This window comes from Felis catus, chromosome E2 (genome assembly GCF_018350175.1).
Source record: "Felis catus isolate Fca126 chromosome E2, F.catus_Fca126_mat1.0, whole genome shotgun sequence".
NCBI lineage: Eukaryota > Metazoa > Chordata > Mammalia > Carnivora > Felidae > Felis > Felis catus.
Genome location: NC_058382.1, coordinates 35,361,920 through 35,379,895, shown reverse-complemented (window position 1 = coordinate 35,379,895; position 17,976 = coordinate 35,361,920). Strand labels below are relative to the sequence as shown.

The 17,976-nt window shown below is 40.2% G+C and overlaps 2 protein-coding genes and 1 non-coding gene across 12 annotated transcripts in view; all 3 read left to right on the top strand.

Moving 5' to 3' along the window:
• CNOT1 (CCR4-NOT transcription complex subunit 1) overlaps positions 1-17,976 on the top strand; it is a 106,720-nt gene that overhangs the window by 1,723 nt on the left and 87,021 nt on the right. The window contains exon 2 of one of the 10 annotated variants that reach the window (XM_045046027.1): positions 6,499-6,602. The exons of 8 other annotated variants lie outside the window; for them this stretch is intronic. The gene's annotated coding sequence lies outside the window, so the exon portion shown is untranslated. Of the gene's footprint in view, positions 1-6,498; positions 6,627-17,976 lie in introns of all 10 variants that reach the window. One more of the 10 variants, XM_045046026.1, reaches the window with a different exon arrangement.
• On the top strand, positions 9,982-13,162 carry LOC109494897 (40S ribosomal protein S29-like). Its single transcript, XM_045046032.1, has one exon. The coding sequence runs from the start codon at positions 12,685-12,687 to the stop codon at positions 12,952-12,954; it is 270 nt and encodes an 89-aa protein (XP_044901967.1). The 5' UTR covers positions 9,982-12,684; the 3' UTR covers positions 12,955-13,162.
• Positions 17,123-17,229, top strand: LOC111558179. Its single transcript, XR_002738766.1, has one exon. It is a non-coding gene; the product is annotated as a U6 spliceosomal RNA (small nuclear RNA).

Sequence of the window (17,976 nt, the reverse complement as noted above, 5' to 3'; positions counted from 1 at the left end):
ATCAAGGCACAAAGACTTGACCATTCACCACTGAAAGCATTTCCGTTTTTTGCCTAAGATTGTAACCTTAGAAGTCTTAAGGCAGGGTTTTGTGGCATCACGGTGGAACTGAACTGAAATGCTCTTGGTTCCTAACTCAACTGGACTAGCTTCTAGCTTAGTTTTTTCTCTCTAGTCTCTAACTTTATATTGGGCGTTTAAGTCCCGGTCTCGTCACCATGGACTCTTGTCAGGCTAAGTGCTGTGGCATCCCTTGAACTCTGGGTTGTGTCATTTAAAAACCAAACTACTGTGTGAGGACAGGAGACGAGATGCTTACTGTCTCTTCAAGACATGCGTAAAGACTAATCTCATATTCATCCTTGCATGTTGGGTTTTCCAAGTAGGTTTTTGGTTAGATTCTGACTTACTTATGAAAAGCTTTCTTTTTAACCAGCCTGAATTGATGAACTTGAATTTTTATTTCATTCCACGAGGTAAGAAATCTTTGGTACTCAGTGCTGTGGAAGGTAATTTGTCCATAATAATTTTAATTGAATGCTCACACATTGTTTAAGACACTAATTTTTGGTAAGATGTTTCTGCCTCTCAAATGAACAAAAATAATTGCCATTTTGAAATGCTATATTTTATGAACTTGGTATACTTTATTAAAGTACAAAACTAACTTTCAAGTCATTTTAAGATATTAGCTGAAGCACTTCTTAAATGGCCCTGTGACCAAACTGAGCTTCCTGCTGGGACCTTTCAAAATGGTATCCCACTGAGTCTTATTTTAAGACCTTATATATAGAAAAATCCTACAGTTCCTTTTCTCTTTGCTCACAATTTTTGAGAAGCATGTTTCAAAGCTAAAATGGGCTCAAAACCTTTAGCACTCTCTATATACACACTATTTTAATGTACATTTCACTCATTTGTAAGAATGTAGCAAAGCAAATAAAACCAGTTCACTGAAAAGCACTATTTGAAAAGTCAGTAATTAGAAGCGTAATCTGTCAGTAATTAGAAGTCAGTAATTAGAAGTGTAATCTGAAACCCTGTGCTGAGATTTGAAGGAAATGCAGCCTTTGGAAGTGTAGAGTATAGGTTTAAGAAATGCATTTTGTCTTTAATGCTGGAAAGCTCTGCATAAACCTCCAGGATAAAATGTCTTGGTTAATGTTGTTAACAGTTGTCAGGAGGAAATTCCTAATATGTTGAATGCGATGTTAAACAGTTTGAAAGAGAGGTTTTTTTGTGTGTAATGAATGTGTTGTTGAACTAATTACGTAAAATGTAAAAGGGAATGAAGTTGTGTTTCGAAAGACATCATCTTACTGTTCTTAATCCTCATCAAGAGCTCAGCATTTTCCCTTTCAGGTAATTAGTTTCAAAGTTTGTCACCTTGGAGTTATAGCTCATGATTTTGAAATGTAATGTTTAAAGTTTTTAGGTACACTAATCATAAGAATAGTTATCCCTTTGTTTCAGACCTTTTCTCTCTTTCTCTCTTTCTCTCTGTCTCTCTGTCTCTCTTTCTTCTCTACCCCCCAACATAGTGCTTGAACTCATGACCCCGAGATCAAGAGTCCCATGCTCTAGCAACTGAGCCAGCCAGGCATCATCCCCTTTTGTCTTTTTTGCACTAGCTTTCTAACTAATCTCCACTATTTTTGCCCTATGGTTTGTTTATTATATATTTATTTTTATTACATAAGTAGTAGGTAAGTACATTCTGGGTGTAAATGATTCCAGGAATATTGTTAATTCTTACACCTAAATTGCCTCCTAAATCATTGGTTTGAAAATAGCCATCCTCTGCTCAAAGTCCTTTAAATCCCTTGGCCTAGAGCTGTGTAACTGTTGATCCCTCCCTACCTGTGGCATCCTATTACTGTCTTATGCTATAGTCAAAACTGTTACACAGTGGTTCCTGAATGCATCTTTGCCCCTTTTATCTGGAATGTCATTGTTTGTATCTACCAAAACATCCATCATTTCAGTTCAGACATAAGTATACTGTCTATAAATCTTTCCCCTGATTTTCCTAAGCAAAATTGATTTCTTCTATACCTTTTGGCCAGTTTCACTTACCTATGGCATACACTGTTTTGCTTTGTAATAAGTTTTTCTGCCTCATTTTATAGTGGGTAAGGAATCTCCGCTTCCTCACAAAAACATGTAATTGCCCTGAATTGTAATTGAAAAATGCTTCATTTGTTACACTTGGGAAGATTTATAGAGGATTTTTTTTTTGGACTGTATACTTATAATCCTGTTGACATCTTTTAGATGGTTAAACTTGGAAAGCTGGTCATACAGAATTAAGGTATCATCCTTTAGGAAATTGAAGCTGAGGAAAGTAAGGTGACTTAGTTTAAGGTCAGACCAGGTTTTTCTACTCTACCCTAGTGTTCATTTTGTATTTTCACACTCGGCTTGAATTCAGTACAAGGAAAAGAAAGGCCTGTGAACTTATTCATCAAAAAAGTGAGCATCATCTATGTGGTCAGCCATTTGTTTTTTTGAAAGAATGTTTGTCATCTTACAGTTAAAATCTCTGCAGGTTGATTGGTAGTTCAGGGTTTCACTTTCATTGAGTGGATTGGAGTTTACCACATCACACTATGTCTATTAATAATAACTCTGTAGAATCAGGAGCTCCTGGGGTGGCTTAGTTGGTTAGGCATCCGACTCTTGGTTTCTGCTAAGGTCATGATCTCATGGGTAGGTTTGAGCCCCACATTGGTCTCTGTGCTGACAGCGGAGAGCTAGCTTGGGATTCTCATCCTTACTCTCGCCCTTCCCTCTGCTTGTGTGTGCGTGCGCGTGCTCTCTCTCTCACAATAAATAAACTTAAAAAAATACTGATTCTATAGAATTAAACTGTTTCTTAGGTAATTAATTATCAAGGGAAAATTTTCCTTTACTCCTAATATGTGATTTCCCCCCATTTTATTGACCTGATTGACACACAATAGTGTTTTCTTAAATTTATTTTTTTAATATTTTTATTTTTATAAAAAAATTGTTTTATAAGAGAGAGAGAGCATGAGTGTGGGAGGAGCAGAGAGAGAGGGAGACACAGAATCTGAAGCAGGCTCCAGGCTCAGAGCTATCAGCACAGAGCCTGACACGGGGCTCGAACCCACGAACTGTGAGATCATGACCTGAGCTGAAGTCAGACCTTAACCAGTTAAGCCACCCAGGTGCCCCTTTTATTTTTTTTTTAAATTTTATTTTTTTTTTAATTTAATTTTATTTAAAAAAAAATTTTTTTTTTCAACGTTTATTTATTTTTGGGACAGAGAGAGACAGAGCATGAACGGGGGAGGGGCAGAGAGAGAGGGAGACACAGAATCGGAAACAGGCTCCAGGCTCTGAGCCATCAGCCCAGAGCCCGACACGGGGCTCGAACTCACGGACCGCGAGATCGTGACCTGGCTGAAGTCGGACGCTTAACCGACTGCGCCACCCAGGCGCCCCTAATTTTATTTTTTAAAATTTACGTCCAAATTAGTTAGCATACAGTGCAACAATGATTTCAGGAGTGGATTCCTTAGTGCCTCTTCCCATTTAGCCCATCCCCCCCTCCCACAACCTCTCCAATAACCCTCAGTTTGTTGTTCATATTTGTGAGTCTCTTTTGTTTTGTCCCCCTCCCTGTTTTTATATTACTTTTGTTTCCCTTCCCTTACGTTCACCTGTTTTGTCTCTTAAAACCCTCATATGAGTGAAGTCATATGATTTTTGTCTTTCTCTGACTCATTTCACTTAGCATAATACCCTCCAGTTCCATCCACGTAGTTGCAAATGGCAAGATTTCATTCTTTTTTATTGCTGAGTAATACTCCATTGTATTTATATACCACATCTTCTTTATCCATTCATCCATCGATGGGCATTTGGGCTGTTTCCATACTTTGGCTATTGTGGATAGTGCTGCTATAAACATGGGGGTGCATGTGTCCCTTCGAAACAGCACACCTGTATCCCTTGGATAAATACCTAGTAGTGCAGTTGCTGGGTCGTAGAGTGGTTCTATTTTTAGTTTTTTGAGGAACCTCCGTACTGTTTTCCAGAGTGGCTGCACCAGCTTGCATTCCCACAATCATGTAAGTTGTATAGGTAGAGTGTATAGGTTTTATATGTAGAGTGTAATGACTTGATACACATATATTGTGAGATACCACCAATGTGTATTTGGATGAGATTTTCTTAGTTGTGATTAAAGCAAATACAGATTTTTTTCCCCAGCAAGTTTTTGGAGGATGAGACACAGGATTTGAGTTTTTCTTCTCTTCAGTGTAAAAATAGAAAACTGTAGTGTGACAAACAGGTGGTCTTTTCTGTTGGAGTTATTGTGTGATTAATATTTAACCTCAGTGTAAATTAACTTGCACTTCTGTTAAGACCTCTGAAGGATGGGGAAGGACTGAAGTTTTACAATGTTCTTCAGCACTGTAAATTGAATTCTAACAAATATGTATATTTGTTAGAACAAATATGTTCTCTTGGTGTAGTTACATTTTTAAAGTAGCTCCATGAAGGATTCTCAGTTATCTTTTAGTAATTGAGTATATTATACACTATATTGCTTTATAGTTTTGCAGTTACTTCTGGGAAGATGCTTCTGAATATTTAGTTGATTCCAAGTGAAAAACTTGATTCCTTTCTGACTTTGGAGTAGGCATACTTCTCTGGTTCTCCACTTTCTCAGTTTTTTAAAAATAGGGATTTATTGGGGGTGCCTGGCTGACTCAGTCTGTAGAGCATGGGTCTCTTGGTCTCGGGGTCATGAGTTCAAGCCCTACATTGGGTGAAGAGCTTACTTAAAAAAAAAAAAGATTTATTTGCTAACACTAACAGTATTTCAAACTATGCTGATGTATGGATTGGATTAAGTTTTGTAAAATTCTGAAAATATCCACAAGAGGCTGTTAAATGTTCTTTAACATCTTTAAGATTCTATTGAATTGAGTAAAAATTGCTTGTGTAAAGTGGCATGGTTAGGAAACAAGTTAGCTCATGCCCCATTTGTTATTATTTCATACCTATTTACTATTTGTTGACCATTATGCCTTTGGATATTTCCTTATCCCTTGTCAGCTGGGTTCTAAACAAGTTTTATACTAGGCTTTTCTGACCTCAGTAATACATAATTTTGGGATGTTCATGATTGGATTATTTACACTTGGTTTTTACTCTTTAGTTTGGGTAATGGAGAGTTAAGTCTACCATGTATATGCCCACTGTTAAGAATATTCCCCTTTCCTAAAGCAGATGGCTGGCTCAGTTGGTAGAGCCTGTGACACTTGATCTTGGGGTCATGAGTTCAAGCCCCACGTTGGGTGTAGAGATTACTTAAAAAGAAAAATCTATCATCTGTATATAAAGAAATAGAAAAGTAATGTTAACAAAAAAGGGGTCCCTGGCTGGCTCAGTTGGAGGAATGTGTGACTCTTGGTCTCTCAAGGTTATAGGTTCAAGCACCATGTTGGGTGTAGAGATAACTTAAAAATAAAATCTTAAAAAAGAGGGGCACCTGAGTGGCTCGGTTAAGCGGCAGACTTCAGCTCAGGTCATGATCTCAATGTTTGTGAGTTCGAGCCCCATGTCAGGCTCTGTGCTGACAGCTCAGAGCCTGGAGCCTACTTCAAATTCTGGGTCTCCCTCTCTGCTCCTCCCCCACTCACGCTGTCTCTCAAAAATAAATAAACGTTAAAAAAAAAATCTTAAAAAAGAATTTTCCCCTTCCCTTTTCAAACAGACAAATATGCCAAAGATTACAGAAGTTGAGATCGTGTATCTAAATGTAAAATGTAGAAATTACATGAAAGTATTTAGTCACTCCTGTATCAGTAAGCCCTCAAGTTCTCTGGCAACCACAAAACATTGGTATATCTTGATATACTAACTTAGTTTTGGCATATTTGCATATAGCTTTGTAGAGTTCTTCTGTGTTGAGTTTCAGTGACTAATTGTCTCTTAATGTGCTTTATTATCTACCTCGCTTCTACCCTTGCTTCTCAGTTCATCATCTAGAGTAATTCTTGTATTTTATTTATTTAAAAAAAAATTTTTTTTTTTTTAACGTTTATTTATTTTTGAGACAGAGCGAGACGGAGCATGAATGGGGGAGGGCAGAGAGAGAGGGAGACACAGAATCAGAAGCAGGCTCCAGGCTCTGAGCCATCAGCCCAGAGCCTGACGCGGGGCTCGAACTCACGGACCGTGAGATCGTGACCTGCACTGAAGTCGGACGCTTAACCGACTGAGCCACCCAGGCGCCCCTAGAGTAATTCTTGTATTTTAAAAGTCATATCATGTTGTCCTGTTCAGGACCATCCGTTGATCCATTTGTCTTTCATAAAAGCCAGAGTCCTTTAATTACCTATAGAATTTAACTCTGCTCTATACCTACTCATGTATTCTCCATTTCCCCCTAACTTATCACCCCTGTCCACCCAGTTGGTTTCCTTCAACTACACTTGACCTCCTTGCTTTGCCTTACAGATGCCACGCAGTCTCTTAGGAAGCCTGTGCACCAACTGATTGATCCTTCTGCCTGGAACATTCTCTCAGATATGTGCATGGCTGAACCCCTCAGCTCCTTTTAAGTATGCTCAAAGACTTCTTTCTCAGTAAGGCTCACTCTGACCACCGTCAGAAAACTTAAATTGCATCCCTCCTGTCCTCTGGCTCACTTTTACCCTGATGTTTTTTTCTTTTTCTATAGTACTTAGCATCTCCTGACATGTTTTATAATTTCTAATGATTACTATTTCTCACCTCCAGTGGGAATGCAGGCATATGTGTATGTCTCTTCACGGATGTATCTTAAATACCTGACACACAGTCAGTACTCAACAAATAGTTGGCTGAGTTAGTGCATATAGTGCATAAACTGTTTCTCTGATAAGTTGTGGTAGCCACTTCACGAAAGCGATACACTATTTCTTATCATCTGATGAATTTAAGTTGTGCTTGGCTTTGTGTTAACTTTGTAGAAAGCCATACCTGAGGTGTTCACATCTAGGGCTCACCTTACGGAAAGTGGATGCAAAAGCCATTTTCTCAGCAAGGGCACTGTTGGTGTTTGGGCAGGATAATTCTTTGTTGGTTGTGCTGTCCTTTGTGTGATGTTTATTTCATCTCTAATTCTCATTGTGTGCTAGTGGCTCTCCCACTCAAGCATTTAAGGGGCGCCTGGGTGGCTCAGTTGGTTGAACGGCCGACTTCAGCTCAGGTCATGATCTCGCGGTCTGTGGGTTCGAGCCCTGCGTCGGGCTCTGCTGACAGCTCGGAGCCTGGAGCCTGTTTCGGATTCTGTGTCTCCTTCTCTCTCTGCCCCTCCCATAATCACGCTCTGTCTCTCTGTCTCTCAGAAATAAATAAATGTTAAAAAAAAAATTTAAGCATTTCAGAATGTTTTAGCAGGTGCGTTTGGCTGGTTCAGTCGGTTGAGTGTTGGTTGGTTTCAGTTCAGGTCATGATCCCAGGGTCCTGGGATTGAGCCCTGCTTTGGCCTCTGTATTGAGTGAGGAGCCTGTTTGAGATTCATTCTCTCTCTCTGCCCCTCTCCCCTGCCTCCCCCCGCCCCAATATAAAAATTAAAAAGAAAACAAAAACTTTTGGAGATTACACTGCTTTCTGGTTTATTCCAGTAAATACCCTCTTGAGGTTCAGATTTTTGTCAGGATTATTTTATTTAGAGCCAATTATTATTGGTGTAAATCACAAGTTACTTAAATTTAATTTCACAGTGGCACATAGGAGAAGACTGCATAAAGAGAAGGAATAACAGATTTCACTGATTATAAAACAAATATTCAACATTTTAACATCTCTGAAATTGGGATGCATCTTGTCCTAAGAAAAATACTATCAAGTAAACTTTTTTAGTGATACATAATGTAAAGATGCTTCTACAGTTAAAGACAAACCAACGTGAAATGAGATTGTGGAAAATTATCTCCATTTCATGGGTGATGAAGGTGGAAGAACTTTGCCAAACTTGGGCTACATTTTCCTTTTTGTTAGGCCTAGTCAAATTATATTTTAGGGTCCTAGAAATTAATATTGGTATTGTATTTTTCACAGTTCTGGAATGTTTTCAGTGCCCTCAAAGCTGATTGGTTGGGAGTGATGGTGAGGAAGAGCTATGGAATAAAACCCAAAGCATGTCTACGGGAGCCCGATATAAAGGATAATACACATGAAACAATAGTGAACAGTTTGATTAAATTAAAAAATTTTAATGTTTATTTTAGAGAGAGAAAGAGAGCATAGGAAGGGGAGGGGCTGAGGGAGAGGGAGATGCAGAATCCAAAGCAGGCTGCAGGCTTGGAGCTGTCAGCACAGAGCCTGATGCGGGGCTCGAACCCACAAACCGTGAGATCATGACCTGAGCCAGAGTCGGATGCTTAACTGATTGAGCCACCCAGGTGCCACTAATTTTATAGTGCATCATACATATTGAAGGGGAGAGGAGGTAGATTAGCCTGTAGATGATCTGAAGTGGCTTGGGAGGTTTTGGAGGGGCTGGGGCTTGAAGTAGGCCCTGGTCTTATTACCTGATGCATTGTCCACTTTATGGAGGCGTCTTGGCCTACCTTCTGGTAGTCACTAACTTTCCCCTTGAAGGTTATCAATGATCAGTTAGTTGCTATTTCTGATAATTTATAATTTCTATATAGTTTTGGTATACTGCCAGCTATACCTTTTAAAATCCTTCCCCCATGGGGGCACCTGGGTGGCTCAGTTGGTTAAGTGTCCAACTCTTTTTTTTTTTTTTTTTTAATTTTTTTTTTTCAACGTTTATTTATTTTTGGGACAGAGAGAGAGAGAGAGAGAGAGAGCGTGAGCGAGCATGAACGGGGTAGGGGCAGAGAGAGAGGGAGACACAGAATCGGAAACAGGCTCCAGGCTCTGAGTCATCAGCCCAGAGCCCGACGCGGGGCTCGAACTCACGGACCACGAGATCGTGACCTGGCTGAAGTCGGACGCTTAACCGACTGCGCCACCCAGGTGCCCCAAGTGTCCAACTCTTGATTTCAGCTCATATCCCGTGGGATTGAGCCTCGCGTCTGGGTCTGTGCTGACAGTGTGGAGCTTGCTTGGGATTCTCTTTCTCCCTCTCTCTCTGCCCCTCCCCATGTGCTCTATCTCTCTCAAAATAAATAAACCTAAAAAAAAAAATCTTTCCCCCCATGATTTCTGCAGACTATAGGTATATTAGTTATCAATTACTGCATGACAGAATACCTCCGAATTTAGCTATTTAACCTTTCTTGTTCTTTATTTCTAAGGCACAGCTTGGCTAGGTACTTCTGGCTCAGTGTCTTTCACAGAGTTCCAATGCAAGTATTAACGGGCTGCAGTCATCTCAAGGCTGAAGGGTGGAGAGATCTTACAAGCTCACTCACGTGGCATTTGTCTGGCTTCAAATTCTTGCTGTTGGTTTGGAGACATCAGTTGCTTGCCACATGTGTCTTTTCCGTACTCACAGCATGGCAGCTTGCTTAGAGCATAGGCTCAGAGAGAGGTAAACAAGACAGAAGTCAGTCTTTTTTGTAACGTACACTTGGAAATGACTATTTCCTTCTTTTGAAGCTACACTTAAGGTCCATCCCACTCATAAGGGGAGGGGATTACATAAGGATAGACATTTTAGGGATTGTTGGGGTTGTTTTAGAGGCTGTCTGCCACAATGGACATTTGGTGAAGGTTCATCCTTAAGGCTCTCTTTAGGGATGCTGTTTGTAGGTTTTACTTATTACCACTAAGTAGAGGACTTTGCTTGGTTTCTGATATTATGCAGTCCAAGTTTTTTCCACTTCTCAGGCTACTCGTCATTTCCTTTCTTGAGTTCCTCTTTTTTTAAAAAAAAATTTTTTTTTTCAACTTTTATTTATTTTTGGGACAGAGAGAGAGAGAGAGAGAGAGAGCATGAATGGGGGAGGGGCAGAGAGAGAGGGAGACACAGAATCTGAAGCAGGCTCCAAGCTCTGAGCCATCAGCCCAGAGCCTGACGCGGGGCTCGAACTCACAGACCGCGAGATCGTGACCTGGCTGAAGTCAGACGCTTAACCGACTGCGCCACCCAGGCGCCCCGAGTTCCTCTTTATCCACCCTGAAATATTAAGCTTCCTTAGGATTCTCTCTAGACACTCTTATTTTCATTCTGTAGTTCTATCCCGTCTTTTTTTTTTTTTTATATGTTGATGACTCCCAGATCTATTATTTGTAGCTCACCCTTGCTATGTTGCAGGCTATAATTCATAGTCCTGTCCAAATTGAATTCTTGATTTTCTTTCTTGCCATGTATTCTCTTAGTTGTTTCATGTCAGGAGTAAGTGGAATCCAGGTGCTTAGTGGAAATATATTTGACTGCTCCTTTTCCTTCACTTGTCTTGCTTATTCACAGTTTCATAGAGTCCTTGCAGTTCTCTCTTGAATGCATTTACTTTGCTTTTCCTATAATCTTTTGTTGTTGTTTATTTTTGAGAGATGAGAGAACGTGTGCTTAAGCAGGGCAGGGGTAGGGGGTGGGGAACAGAGGATCTGAAGCAGGCTCTGTGCTGACAGGCTCGAACTGAAGCTGTGAGATCATGGCCTGAGCTGAAATCGAGTCGGATGCTTAACCAACTGAGCCACCTAGGCGCCCCTCCCTCTTAATATTATCAAATTTCCTTGTGACCTCCTCTTTCTCAGTATTTTGCATTGTCAAGAGTAGCTTCTAAAAATGTTTACCAGATCATGCCCTCTGTTAGTATGCAAAGCAGATTAACGTAATGAACAACCCCAAGATATCAGTGGCTTAACAGATAGACATTTATACTCCGATAACTTTCCTCAGATAACTTTCATTGAATGTTCATTAGGTTGCCTTCTGTGTGGTAATTCAGGACCCCAGGCTCCTTCCATCTTGTGGCATTGTTTTTCTCTAGAGGGAGTCCTCTTTGTTTAGCTGGCAGATGGTGATAAAACCAGAGGGTCATGAGTATGAGGTCTTATGGACAAGGTCCAGAAGTGGCTGGTATCATTTTTGGCCTGCGTTTTATTGGCTAGAACTTAGAATCTTGGCCACACCTATGCAAGAAAGGCTGAGAAATGTAGTCTAGCTGTTTAGCCAGGGAGAGGAAACAGATTTGGTAAGCATCTACCTAGTCTCTCCTACTCCCTTATTCCCTAAAATATACTTAAATTCATGTAGCTTCTAGGATCATCTTTATGATAAAATCTAGAAGTCTGAGATGGGGGTTCTATACATAAAAGAGAAGAAAGCCACAAAATGGGTCTTAGTTACCTCCAGAAGACATTTCATTTTGGCCACTGTCAGGGTTAGTGTGTGGGGATTGTATTTAGGACCGTGATTTATTACAGCAAAAGGATACAAAGCAAAATCAGCAAAGGGAAAAGGCATATGAGGTGAAGTCTGAGGAAACTGGACTCACGCTTCCAAAGCTGAACCTCTCCCAGTGCCTTTCCCAGTAGAGTCACATCAGACACACTTAATTCCTTCAACAAGGAATTGTGACAACACATATGTGCAAAATGTTGCCCAGCAGCAAAGCTCCTGAGAGACACAGTGCCTAGGATTGTTATAGGCACCTTCTGCCTGTCATCCATTAAAATTCCAGGTTCCTGGAGGGAAGGTAGGTGTTACACATGAATCACATTTTTTGGTACAGTTTAGTCACAGTGAGCCACTCTTATTAGCTCTTGGAATGGGGATTAGTTTTCCCCAAATCCAGGTTCTCACACTAGCCACGGGCCAACCTGGCATGTCTTTCTAAGGATAGCAGTTGCAGGCCTTCTGTCTTAACTCTTTTCTGCTCAGTAAGTGAGGTGAATGGTCTCCATCAAAAGGGATTTTATATAGAGATTATGCAAAATTGGAATATGCAAAATTTTGTTGGCCTAATATTTTGTCTTTGAAAATTACATTTGTATTTCAGTAGGGAAAAAAAGTTCAATTCCCTTCTTATCTCCTTTCATCTAACTTTTCAGATAGTTATTTTTGTATCATTCTGGATACTCTACATACAAGGACATATACATACACAATGCTGTTCTGAAACTTGCTTTCCTCCCAATAGATAGTATTCCTTTTTATGATTTACTTAACCATTGCACTTTTAGGGGGATATTTAGGCCTTTTTCACTTGATACGTTTTTAAAGAGTTGTTCATTTCCTGGATGAAAAAGGAATGGATTAAAGATGATTCCTGGGGGGGAAAAAAAAGATGATTCCTGAGTATTCAGTACAGAATTGGGGATTAAGTGGTCTAAAACTCTTACTATTCATCCTAAAGGTTGGAGATACTCCTATCAGGAACTGTTTGTTTTAGGACTTGGTATTAAAACACTTATTTAGACTCTTAATGATTTTGAAGGTGCAATACAAGGATTTTTGTTCATTTTTAAAATCCTCTTACCTCTACTGCCCAATTCTTTAAAGTTCTGTTAAATACTGTCTTTAAAATTCTATTAGCAATTGCCATTTAAACTATTCTTCAGCTATAAACTTGGGAGGATAGTACCTTCCTCAAAGAGTTACCAGGTTTAAATAAACTAATATACATAAAATGCTTAGAACAATTCTGTTTAAGTATTGTGATTGTACTGGGATAAGTTATCCTATTTTGTACGTAGTAATTATATTTAAGAATTTAATAAGTAAACCATTTTGGATGAATGGGATTGGAACTGTGTACTATAAATCTAGAATCTCTGCCTCTTGGAGGAGTATTAAAGATTGCTATGGCCTTTTGCCTCATTGTATCTGAGAGCAAAATGGGTCACCAACAGCTGTACTGGAGCCATCTGAGGAAATTTGGCCAGGGGTCTCATTCTTGCTGCATTTGCTGGAACCAGCAGGGTCTGACCCAGAAATACACTCTCAGTATGTGCTGCCAGTACTTCCGTCAGTCCGTGAAGGATATAGGCTTCATTAGGTTACATTAAGTGAACTTCCTTGAATGGGTCATCCAAGATACCTCCCTTAACTGCAGATACCCAGGATACCTACCTTAATGCAACTCATTGTACATAAGATAAAAACACTTCAATTAAAAATAAGTAGGGGCACATGGGTGGCTCAGTTAGTTGAGCTTTGACTCATGATTTTGGCTCAGGTCATGAGCCCAGGGTTGTGGGACGGCATCCCACGTCGAGCTCTGTGCTGAGCTTAAAGGCTGCTTGAGATTCCCTCTCTCCTCCTTTCTGCCCCTCTCCTTGTGTGTGTGTGCTTACTCTCTAAAATAAAAAAAAATTTTAATTTAAAAAATAAATTGGGATGAATATTTTGAGTCAGTGATTTTGTTGCTTATAAAGTCCCATAGAAAATAATGAGCTCTCCCTTTTAAGGAAACCAAGGGGGAAAGTGGGGCATCTGGGAAAATTGGTATTTGTTGTTTCTGAATGCTAGAATAAGATACCTTCCCCGATTTATACGGGTCATTAGGAATTTGCAACATTGGCCAGTATGGTAACCACTATCCACATGAGGCTATTTAAATTTATACTAAGATTAGTTAAAATTAGATAAAATTAGGGGTGCCTGGGTGACTCAGGCAGTTAAGCATCTGACTCTTGGTTTCAGTTCAGGTCATGGTCTCATGGTTTTGTGAGTTCAAGCCCTGCGTTGGGCTCTGTACTAACAGTGCGGAGCCTGCTTGGGATTCTCTCTCCTCCCTCTGCCCCTCCCCCACTCATGTTGTCTCTGTCTCTCTTTTTTTAATTTTATGTTTAATTTTTAAAAATTTACATCCAAATTAGTTAGCATATAGTGAAACAATGATTTCAGTAGATTCCTTAATGCCCCTTACCCATTTAGCCAATCCCCCCTCCTACAACCCCTGCACTAACCCTCAAGTTTGTTCTCCATATTTAAGAGTCTCTTATGTTTTGTCCCCCTCCCTGTTTTTATATTATTTTTACTTCCCTTCCCTTATGTTCATCTGTTTTGTATCCTAAAGTCCTCATATGAATGAAGTCATATGATATTTGTCTTTCTCTAATTTCACTTAGCATAATACCCTCTTGTTCCATCCACATAGTTGCAAATGGCAAGATTTCATTCTTTTTGATTGCCGAGTAATACTCCATTGTATATATATATATACCACATCTTTATCCATTCATCTATCGATGGACATTTGGGCTCTTTCCATACTTCGGCTGTTGTTGATGGCTTCTTATTTTTTAATGTTTGTTTTTGAGAAAGACAGAGCGTGAATGGGGGAGGGTCAGAGAGTGAGGGAGGCACAATTTGAAGCAGGCTTCAGACTCCATGGTGTCCAGTACAGAGCCTGACATAGGGCTCGAATCCACAAACCCTGAGATTTTTGACCTGAGCGGGAGTCAGACCCTTAACCCACTGAGCCACCCAGATGCCCCAGGCCTATTTGGCTTCTTAAAGTACTTGCTGATATTTAATCCTAGAGCAAGTTAGGTCATACTACCAAGATTGCTAGCATCAGTCAGTGCAATGGGAGACCAAATTGCCTTTACAGAGATGTCTTTGGCTGAACTGGTAGAAGTTGAGGGGAGAAAAAGGAATAGATGTGAAGGGCTTTCCTTGTCACTTAGTAGAGATTGCATTAAAGTTTGGTAAACTTTCTAAAAACGTTTCCCAAAGCCATTAGTAAGTTTAGTGGTTCTCAACTTTTAAAATGCATAAGAATCACCTGCAGAGTATGTTTAAAATACAATGTTCTGTATTCTTTTTATTTTTTTAATGTTTATTTTATTTTTGAGAGAGACACACAGAATCCAAAGCAGGCTCCAGCCTCCTAGCTGTCAGCACAGAGTCTGATGTGGGGCTCAAACCCACAAACTGTGAGATGATGACCTGAGCTGGTAACTCACTAAGCCACTCAGGTGCCCCTGTACTCTTTCCTTGAGGATTTTGATTATCTTGATGTAGGGTGGTGCTTAGGAGTCAGCGGTTTTTTCTTTTTTAAATATTTATTTTTGAGAGAGAGAGACCAACTGAGCATGAGCGGGGGAGGGGCAGAGAGAGAGGGAGACCCAGATCTGAAGCAGGCTCCAGGCTGTGAGCTGTCAGCACAGAGCCTGATGCAGGGCTCAAACTCAAGAGCCATGAGATCATGGGGTGCCTGGGTGGCTCAGTTGGTTAAGTGTCCAACTTTAGCTCAGGTCATGATCCCGTGGTCCATGGGTTCAAGCCCTGCATCGGGCTCTGTTGCTGACAGCTCAGATCCTGGAGCCTGCTTCAGATTCTGGGTCTCCTTCTCTCTCTGCTCCTTCCCCACTCACGCTGTTTCTGTCTCTCAAAGTTGAATAAATGTTTAAAAAAAAAAAAAAAAAGGCCATGAGATTGTGACCTGAGCTGAAATCAAGAGTTGGACACTTAACTGACTGAGCCACCCAGGTGCCTCAGGGGTGTGTGTGTGTGTGTGTGTGTGTGTGTGTGTGTTTTAAGTAATCTCTACACCCAATGTGGGTCTGCAACACATGACCCCAAGATCAAAAGTCATACGTTCTTCTGACTAAAGCCATCCAGGTGCCCTTCATCTCCCAGTTTTATACACATTTTTTTTTCCATAATTGTTTTAGTGTAAAAATCTGTATTTGTTCCATTAAGCCCCTTGTGGTATATATATAGCACCTAAGCTATGTCCATGGCATAAAGTTAGGCTCAAGTGTTTGAATTAATAAGAGTGCCATCTTTAGCAAATGAAGATATTTATAAAGTATACTGGAATAAACTGGAAGGAGATCATTTTGGACATTTTATATAATCCTCATAAGGAATGATAATAGTTTTTCCATTAAAAGTATTTTAGGGGCACTTGGGTGGCTCATTCAGTTAAATGTCTGACTCTTGATTTCAGTTTCGGTTATAATCTTAAGGTTCATCAGTTCGGGCCCAGAGTCGGGCTCTCCTGGCAGGGAGGGACCTGTTTGTGATTCTCTCTCCCTCTTTGCCCCTTACTTGCCTGCTCTTTCTCTCAAAATAAAGTTAAAAAAATATTTTCAAAGCTTAATGAATTTGAGCTTGTTTCTGCAATCAGATTTATGTTGGTTTTTATGCTTCAAAGCCTACGTAACATTTTAATCTTCAAATTATTGACAGTCACCGTCAAAGAGAGATCTCATTTGCATGAATAAAGTTGATACATTTAAAAACATTTTTTTTTGTAATTTTTTTTTTCAACGTTTATTTTATTTTTGGGACAGAGAGAGACAGAGCATGAACGGGGGAGGGGCAGAGAGAGAGGGAGACACAGAATCGGAAACAGGCTCCAGGCTCTGAGCCATCAGCCCAGAGCCTGACGTGGGGCTAGAACTCACGGACCTAGAACTCACGGACCGCGAGATCGTGACCTGGCTAAAGTCGGACGCTCAACCAACTGCGCCACCCAGGCGCCCCTAAAAACATTTTTAGTGTCATTCAAAGATTTAGAATTGAAATATTTAAATTTTTTTTTAATGTTTATTTTTGAGACAGAGAGAGACAGAGCATGAACGGGGGAGGGTCAGAGAGAGAGGGAGACATAGAATCTGAAGCAGGCTTCAGGCTCTGAGCTGTCAGCACAGAGCCCGATGCGGGGCTCGAACTCATGGACCGTGAGATCATGGCCTGAGCCGAAGTCGGATGCTTAACCGACTGAGCCACCCATGCGCCGCTAGTTTTTTTTTTTAAAGAGTAACTTGGTTTTTTTTTTTTTTTTTTTTTTTTTTTTTTTTTATAACAGTTTATTTATTTTGAGAGAGCACTGAACAGGGAAGGGGGGGGGGCGCAAAGAGAAAGAGAATCCCAAGTAGGCTCTGCACTGTCAGCGTGCAGCCTGAAGTGGGAGAGAGATCATGACCTGAGCCAAAATCAAGAGTCAGACACTTAACTGACTGAGCCACCCAGGCACCCCATCATCCCCATTTTTTTAAGAAAATTATTTATTTTGAGAGAGAGAACAAGCCGGGGAGGGGCAGAGACAGAGGGAGACAGAGAATCTGAAGCGGGTTCTGTGGTGGCAGCAGAAAGCTCAATGCAGGGCTTGAACTCATGAACCCTGAGATCACGACCTGAGCTGAAGTTGGACGCTTAACCTGACTCAGCCACCCAGGCGCCGTATCATCACCCCCAGTTTTATTAAAAATTTGACCTGTGCTTCCTACAGCAGCACATACACTAGACTTGATACGATACAGAGAAGATTCACACGGCCCCTGCATGAGGATGACACACAAATTCATGCAGTGTTCCATATTTTTTCCATCATGTCTCAAAGTAAAGTCTTTAAGAAAGAAAAGAAAATCACATGTACAGAGAAATTAATAGTACAGTGAACAGCCAGTAACTTCTTCCTAGATTCAGCAATTAAATCTTACCATAACTATTTTTTCTGTTATTCATATATATATTTTTATTGGAGTACAGTTGACACATCGTTACATCAGTTTCAGGTGCACAACATAGTGATTTGACAACACCATATGTTATTCTGTGCTCACCACAAGTGTTGCTACCATCTGTCATTATACAACATTATTGCCATACCACTGACTATATTCTCTATGATATACCTTTCATTTTTGTGATTTATTCTATAACTGGAATCCTGTACATCCCACTCCCCTTCACCCATTTTTCCCATCTCTCTTCATATATTTATACTGAACTGTTTTATCTCAAATACTTGAGCATGCATCTCCTGCAAATTAAGACATTCTTGCATAGCCAAAGTACACCTAAAATTATTAAATACTTTTATAATATCCAATTAATTAAAAAACTTTGCCTCAATATCTTTTATTTATTTAAAAATTTTAAATATTTATTATTTAGAAACAGAGACAGAGTATGAACATAGGAGGGGCAGAGAGAAGGGGAGACACAGAATCTGAAGCAGGCTCCAGGCTCCAGGCTCTGAGCTGTCAGCACAGAGCTGACGTGGGCTTGAAACCATGAGATCATGACCTGAGCTGAAGTCAGACGCTTAGCCGACTGAGCCACCCAGG